General features: G+C 38.7%; 1 protein-coding gene across 1 annotated transcript in view; it reads right to left on the reverse strand.

Annotated features, from left to right (window-relative positions):
- Positions 1-8521, reverse strand: part of FRYL (FRY like transcription coactivator) — a 100461-nt gene that overhangs the window by 21602 nt on the left and 70338 nt on the right. The window contains exons 47-51 of the mRNA XM_015412870.1: positions 5373-5570; positions 4424-4585; positions 4163-4237; positions 3725-3901; positions 799-1002 (exon numbers count right to left, since the gene is read on the reverse strand). Of these exons, the coding sequence (XP_015268356.1) occupies positions 799-1002; positions 3725-3901; positions 4163-4237; positions 4424-4585; positions 5373-5570 (816 nt within the window). The remainder of the gene's footprint in view (positions 1-798; positions 1003-3724; positions 3902-4162; positions 4238-4423; positions 4586-5372; positions 5571-8521) is intronic.

Genomic DNA, 8521 nt, shown 5'->3' on the forward strand with positions numbered 1-8521 from the left:
CAAAATGTTTGCCTTCAGCCAGAACACTGCTCATGTACCTGGCTGTGCATGAAAATAACACAGTTCTGCTTAAGAAGCCACTGTTCACATGTTTTACAGAGAGAGCGCGATCACCCCACTCTTTCTACAGCCAGCATGGTGACCATAGAAACATTACTTCTGTTAGTACTCTAGGTTTTGGCCCCGTAGAATCTCTCTCAAATATTTCCACTCCTTATTTGTAAAGAACACTAGCTTTCAGAAAAAACAGTGGTCTAGTTAATTTTCTGGACTGCAAAATCCATGTTTTAAAGTTTGTGGTCTGAAATTATGAAATTCAGCTATGAAGTTTGCAGTGACTATTATATCACCTTCCATTATTGCTCCCTTGCTTTGTACATTTTAGCATTCCATAATTATTCTAGATGACACTCTACAGCCACTAAACAATTCTCCTACTACAGTGAAAATGACAAAAACCACACAGAGCTATTCGTGGCTAGTATAGCTAGAGTATGGGAAATCTTAGGTAACGGTGAAAAGCACACACACCTGAAACCTTTGTTTGGTTCTGGCTAAACTACTCTAGACCGTATTATGCCGTTTTTAACACTGGATGCAATCCATATTTCTGTGCAAGCTTCACTGACAGCTGTATATCTGGAATGCTTGGTGGACCATGCCTAATACAGAGGACTAGGAGCAAAGCAGGAAGTTAGGCAGCTATCTCTTGGTTCAGAGTCCCCCGCCAAAATGGGATTTACATGAAGGTTAAAAATAAAGGCCTCTGTTTTCATCTCAGAACAAATAAAGTTTTACCATTTGCGATCGCGATAATATCTGACTTGCAGTCAGGGCTTCTTCTTCTGAGGATTCATCAGTATCTTCTTGATTGGTTAAGTTCAAGCTGGGGGTGCTACCAGAATACTGATGATATTCTTGCAGGGATGGTGTGTCTCCCTTATCAATACTGTCTAGGGAGCGCCTGCGGACTCCCCAGTTGAAGTTGTCCATGCTTTCACCCTGCAATAAAAAAGACGCTTATTCTAAAGCTCTCAGAACACAATACTGAAATGAACACAGCAACACACAGCCACACAAATAGTGAATTTCATGAAAGCAGAGTTTCAATCAGCCCTTCAAGTTAATTGGAACTTTAAATTCAGTTAATGTTTCTTGTATTCAAAGGGTTTAAAATACATGGCAAGAACAGGTTCCTGAACATTCTCCCATTTAGATACCTTGCATTCGGAACTAGCTCACTGTATGATTGTCTATAAACCATATATCTGTAGCAAAATGAGATATCTGACTACTAAGCACAGACAGACAGGTATACCACATATGAGAACAGATGAAACAAGCCACTGCACCAGGCTGCAACTTACCTGCAGCTCCTGGTTTGCAAAAAGAAAAACACACATAATTAGAACGAGGACAACACTTAAAGATACTTTATAATGGGGAGCATTTTCTATTACGTATGCTTGCCAACAGTAAAAGACTGATTCAAGCTCTGGAAAAGCCTTTGCCAAAAAAAAAAAATCTAACTTTTCAGTTTCTCCATGTTTTAGCAAAAATTGAAAAACCCATTATGAGACGAACACTTAAAACAAAAATGGCTATGGCACATTTTTCCCCAGTGTGACGTATATTAAATCAAACCATTCACCGAACTGCTTGAGAACACCACAAATGAAGTCTTAAACTGACTTTATCCACATTTATTTGACAGAACATACAAGGCATAATTTTATTTGCAGTGCAGGAAAGCATAAGTGTTTTAGCCAGCCAACCTTACGATTATCTCATGTTCACTAATACCCTCACAAGTTGAACGTATTCCTTTGCTACTTTTCATTTACTTCAGTTGACTGAATGACGGAAGACACTTTTTCATACCTTTGAGGGCTTTCTCTACTCTACTGTATTCCCTTTCAGAGACTGTGATGCATCCAGCTAGCGTGCCTACTGTTAAATTCAGCCCAGCATTCTTAATATAGGGGTGAAGGAACTTCTGCCCATCCAGTGCTGCCACGGCTTACGCTGGAGTTAAGAGGCAGAAGACAGGACATATACAACAGTGAAGGCAGGAACAAAGGATTGAAACAGGCTGGACAAAGGATTGAAACAGGCTGGACATCTTGTTCTCTCCATATTGCTACCCATTTGGCAAGACTGCTAATGCCCCCTACTACACATACTGCTGAAGAAAAACTGCAACTACTCAGTAACTCAGGGCTAAGCTAGAAATTCTTCCACATTTGCCCTAGTCTAAGAAACTGCCTGGTTTATAGGTACCTCTGCCATACCTTAACAAACTACCAGTGTTATCTGTCCAATCAACCTGCAGTTTGGAACAACATACAGCAATAATGTAGCTGTCCTCCATCAAAAAAAAAAAATGCAAGGAGTTTATTTGCAGTATCTTCTTTCATGTGGTTTGTTTAAAGGCATGAAAAAGAATAGTTAACTTTTAGTCTAAGTTAATTTCTTTTCCCCTTTTGAGACAATATTAATAAACAGAGTTTCACATAAGCTTTAGGATTTATATGAATGCCACTTATAATACCGTGTTTGACAACAGGGCCACCTAGAGCACCTAACTCCAAAGAGGGTAAACTTATGGCATCTGGGCTGCTATGTGCAGAGCCATACCATGTGGCCTGCGGTGACACATACCATGAGACTGGGGCAGCAAAGCACTGGCACCTCAGCCTGAGTAGGCTTGCCGATTCTCCCCCGGGGGGGGGAAACTCCCACCCCAGAGGCCCGTTCCCCGCCGCCGGCGGATCGGGCCCCAGGGGGGAACCACACCCCGACGTGCACGTCACCCGGAAGTAACGTGACCACGCCAGGCACGCTGGGGGCGGGGCCACGGTCATCCGAGGGAAAACTCTATGGTCGCGCGCTCCAGCCGCCAGCCGGGAGTCCCCCGCTGCGGCGAAATTCGGACTTGGCAACCCTAAGCCTGAGTCTAAACATTTCAACTGCCAGCCTCTTTAGATGTGGCACAGAAGCTTCCCATCCACAGGGAGAGGTGAGAATGCTGCCTCTTAGGCAGCCTTTCTCGCAGTACTGATCTCTAGTCATGATTTCCATGCACTGTAATATCTTGTATATAAAAAGTTCTTATATTGTTTCAAATAGAAAAATGCAGATAAAGATGACAAATGCACCATGAAACCAGAAACAATGGGAATGGTTAAAGGTCAAAGCAATTTCAACATAAACATTGCACCAAGATTAGATATAGTGAGGAACTCCACTGCTTTTCATTTAAAATGTTCAGTCCTAAGAGTGATGCTCAGGTTCTGATGGCAACACCCTGCTATCGAAAGGCTATACTTCATGCTATGTCAACTGCTTCATTGGACAATGTTGTCTACAGGTTTATAGCTCTCCCATACTACAAAATAATAAAGTTATAATCTTTAACATGAAAGATCCAGTATCAAACGTCAGACATTGTTCCAATAAAGGCAAATGATATTTCCTCACTAGTGCCTGATCAAAAGAAGAAACAGAAACTCATCTCCTGCCCACGCACTTCAGAAAGAACCACAATATGAAATCTGGGATGAGCTGTACTCCTCAAACAAGGAATAAAGGCTTCAATTGCTACAATAATGGCGACTATCCAAAGGAAATCAATGACTTCTCAGAATTTTTCCTCACTTGAACAATAGCCTGGGGCGGGGCGGGGGGAGAGAAATAAATATATGATTCCACCACAAGTACTTACCTCTGCATCTTCTAACTCAACATCTAAAAAGTCAAAGTCTTTAAAAACTCCGAACTGTTGTTCACTTGTATTGTCTTCCACAGTCACTTCTTCCTCTTGAATTACTTCCTCAGTTGCTGAGATAAGAGCAATCTGCTGGTCTCCAACTTCCAAGTCTTCATTAGAAGAAAACACAACCTAGAAAGGAGGAAAATAATGTAGGTTTGTTTGGAACTGAAGACTTGAGAAGTATTAATCATGCACCTCTGAACGATTGGCAGTACAGCAGCAACTCTGACCTATGTTATTCACCACAAGGTGCTGAATAATTCATTTTATTCTGCAAAAAAATTGGTCTTTAACAGCCAGGTCATAAACACAAGAGGAACAACTATCACTGGCAGTCTTCAAACATTATTATTTCTGAACACCACACTACTGGAATCTACAAATACTTACAGATGGATTCTTAGGAAGACCCGATTCTGGACCACACAAAGAAAGCACATTCATTAACTTTTCTCTGGTTCTTCGCTGGAAAAAAAAAAATTAAAGCATTAAGGGACAATCCTTTGAGTACATTGGCATCTTTCATTTTGTCAAGTTAATATTCTCCACCTTTTATGACATGTTTGTTGTTAGCAGTTTATGATAATTTTGTTACAAAGGATACTATCCATACTTTCAAGACGTGGAAAATAATGATACAAGCTTATGTACCTGAGATAACTGTGGCCTTTTCCAGCTGACAGGCACCAGGGCATTGGAATTGGATCCTGAGGATGTTGAGGAAGTACTCCTAGTAACAGCAATGACTTTTGGTTTCCCGTTTCTGCCAGCTGCACTGTGCTGATCGCCATACTTGTTCCCAATAATTGGCGTCTACAAAAGAAAGAAGAACATAAGCGTACAGTTCAAATACTCCAAGTAAGTATACCAACCCCAAAGCTATCACCATGATGGAGTTTTATTCATCAGTGGAATAACATGACGAATAGGCTTTAATTGGCGAAAGAAAACATATTTTAACAAATTTCAATATGGGATAAAATGACTGGTTAATCACTATAGGAGTAAATGAAAAGGGTAAGCAAAAATAATGCAAAAGTCCGCCATCTAGGAAGTATAGTAAAAAAACTCCATTAAATTGATCTGTGTGGATAGCGATGAATCGAGGTTGGAGGCTTGTCTCTCATGTAACAGCTGCTTCAAGCCTCTCCCCCACCACCACCATTTCAGCATTATTAGACTTGGCTTGGAGTCAACAAACCACACAACTGTTTCTTCATGCCCAAGAGGGCTTCAGGCTCATGTTTTTGGTATAGCATTCTCTCATGCCACACAGCACATCACTTTAGAAACTGAGGGAGTTTAGAACAGCAGACCCTCATTGCATATCACAATGCTCCTGAATTAAAAAATAAAAGATTTCACAGTGCATATTCAAACCCTTTGGGGCACCTTAAAGTAGTTCCTTGTATTCCAGCCATTGGCATACATCATGTTTGTTGGGCTAAATACACTGTTAAGATTTAGCCTCACTCCTGGGCCAAGCAAAATACTGAAGGGGGGTGGGTGGGTTTCAATCATATTATTTGTTTTGCTCTTCCAAAATGCATTCCATTATTCAGTTTCAGCATATGTTTTACATAAATTACAATATACTTACCTCTGATATGTCAAAATGAAAGTCTAAGGTTTTCCCAGGGAGTTCTTTTGAAACATTATTAAAAATTTTTGTGAATGAAATTTCAGGAGAGCTTATATCACCACCATAGGACTTTGGAATATCATTAGGTACAACAAGACTTGCTGATCGAGATACGACCAATTTCAAAATATTAAGGGCTTCCTTCCAGTATGGACTCTAAGGGGTATAAAAGAACATGCATAGTACAATTAAAGCCACTGAAAACAGAGCAATAAGCAATGAATATTTAACTAAACAGCCTCAAAAATATTCCTGCCTTAAATATGACCATGATTAGCTTTAGCCATTTTAAGTTTCAGAAAACTGTTTCTAACACTGTGTTTGATACAGCTATATTAAAAATAGGTGTTCAGAAGCAGTAATGTACTGAATGAAGACAAATAAACTGAACATCAAAACAGACAGGATGATAATAATATAATCTAGCAACAAGTAATTGAGGAATCTGCCCATTCTATATGGGGTTGCACTGCCCCTAAAAAGGAGTGAGTTTGCTGTTTATGGATGCTATTAAGTCCTTGTCTGCAAACGAATATTCAGGTTGAACAAAGTTCGAGTCCAGTGGCACCTTTAAGAAAGTTTTATTCAAAGTATGAGCTATCATGTGCATGCATACTTCCTTAGATACAATGAAATGGAACTTACCTCTGCCTTACATGTATAGTCCATACATGTAAGGCAGAGGTTGACGATGAAGATTTTTTAACAGATGCAAACAGGAATAACAAGCTAAGTTTATAAGATCATCATTGTTTGGATTTAATTCCAGGGGAAAAACTGAAGCAAATAACTATGTCAAAATTGGAGATAGATGTGCAAACGTATCCTTCTTAATTGTGGTGTGCTAAGAGTAATTAACCGAGACCTTGTGCTATGCTCCATCTGTCTCCTCTCAAGCATGGAGTTTGTATCTGTGGCATGCTACATCTTTTATATTTTGATTCGTCTTGTCAGGTGCATCTGTCCTTGGAGAAGCGAGATCTTGCTTAAGTCATCCGTGCTCCGATCACATCCAGATTATATTACAGCAACACCAGTTATAAGACTGCCTTTGAAAACTTTTCAGAATGCAACTATGAGACTGCTGACTGGTACTGATCATTTGTAACACATCTCACCATACTGTAAGGAACTTCATTAGCTGCCAAACTATTTCTGAACACAATTCAAAGTTCTGGTTCTTACCTATTAAGTTCTAAACAGACTGAGAACTACTGAGATCTTTACCAGATCTTCTCTGTGTGCTCTTGCCTTCTTAGGCAATACATGTGGCTACCAAAATCTTAAAATCTGAAGTGAGGTCACTTAAAAGCTCATGCTGAAATAAATGTTAGTTTTTAAGGTGCCACTGGACTTCTGTTTTATATTAACACAGCTACACTGCTGCCATTACTAGAATCTAGCCTTTTCAACTGCTGGCAGAATTCCTTCCCTGCCTCTACCTGACACCAACTTCGAATTTAGGTGGCAGGGTTTTTTATCAGATATTGTCAACTGATAATTCTTGTATAATTTGGAGTGTGGTTTGTTCGGTTTATCTTTTTTTTTTTGCCATTTTTTAAATTTGTTATTCAATATTAATACAAATATGGAATTCAAGTCAGAGAGCTGTACAAAGTTATGATAGAACTTAGCACAGTTAATAAAGGATAATATAAAGTGCACTTTAACATTAGAAATGACGAGTGTGTTGAAAAATAGGTGGTAAAGCTTTTTTAACATTACATGTAGGTATTAAGATCTTAGATAAACAAAGATAGGTGGTGAGGGTACCTTAACTAACATTATCATAACCATAGGTTGTCAATCACTTTAGGAATGTCACTTTGTTTGGAAAGATATTCTAAAATAGGAAATTATGTCGAGACAAACGTGGTAGGGGCAGGGATCTTCTCAAATTGCGTAAGATTGTCCGAGAGTTTAGCCATAATATATAAATCCCACATCTTTTTATGCCATTCTGAAAGAGTGGGGTTCTGTTTATCTTTTCAGTTCTGCCTACTACTCTGTGATTATGTTTCCTGCTGTAATGTTATCATTGATAACATTTTATTAATGTTGAGGTATTTGGTTATTATTTTATGCGAAACAACTCAAAGAACCTGGTGGGATATAAATGTCTTAAATAAACAGTTAGGTTCTATAAAAGCTCAAATACTCCTGTAAGAGTATTTACACAAGCAGAGTACCTGTGAATTTAGTATCATTTGTCTTGTGCAGCACTGCATTGTGACGTGAAAACAGAACATGTGTGAGCAGAAGATACCATCCATGCACACAAGTACAACCGGGGTTCCAATCCAAAGGGTTTTAATATAAATTTTGTAATAATGAACTTTGTAGGAAGACAGTAGTTTCCTCACATTTAAATGACTACTTCCAATTTACTATTCCTTACTCTGCTGTGTCAGAAATCAAGTAACTCTCTACAATCATTTTAAGAACATCTTATTTGTAAATTTTATGATAATATTTTATTAATGTTGAGGTATTTGGTTATTATTTTATGCAAAACAACTCAAAGAACCTGGTGGGATATAAATGTCTTAAATAAACAGTTAGGTTCTATAAGAGCTCAAATACTCCTGTAAGAGATAATGCAAACTCTTACACAAGCAGAGTACCTGTGAATTTAGCATCATTTGTTTTGTGCAGCACTGCATTGTGACGTGAAAACAGAACATGTGTGAGCAGAAGATACCATCCATGCACACAAGTACAACCGGGGTTCCAATCCAAAGGGTTTTAATATAAATTTTGTAATAATGAACTTTGTAGGAAGACAGTAGTTTCCTCACATTTAAATGACTACTTCCAATTTACTATTCCTTACTCTGCTGTGTCAGAAATCAAGTAACTCTCTACAATCATTTTAAGAACATCTTATTTGTAAATTTTATTTCAAGAATAAACTCACAGCTGGATTAAATGGATTTTTGCTTAAATTAACCATGTGGGGTCAAATTCAAGCTTCTCTAGGAGTAATCAAGACAGGAGGAAAACACAATACAGCTAAGTGCATTCTCTTTAATTTCACTGTGACAAGCTTCAGAAGAGTGAATATATCCAGAGAGGTCAGCGAAGGGGGTGGGGAGCAAAAAATCAAA

The sequence above is a fragment of the Gekko japonicus genome, unplaced genomic scaffold (assembly GCF_001447785.1).
Source record: "Gekko japonicus isolate JY-2015 unplaced genomic scaffold, Gekko_japonicus_V1.1 scaffold1332, whole genome shotgun sequence".
Taxonomy (NCBI): domain Eukaryota; kingdom Metazoa; phylum Chordata; class Lepidosauria; order Squamata; family Gekkonidae; genus Gekko; species Gekko japonicus.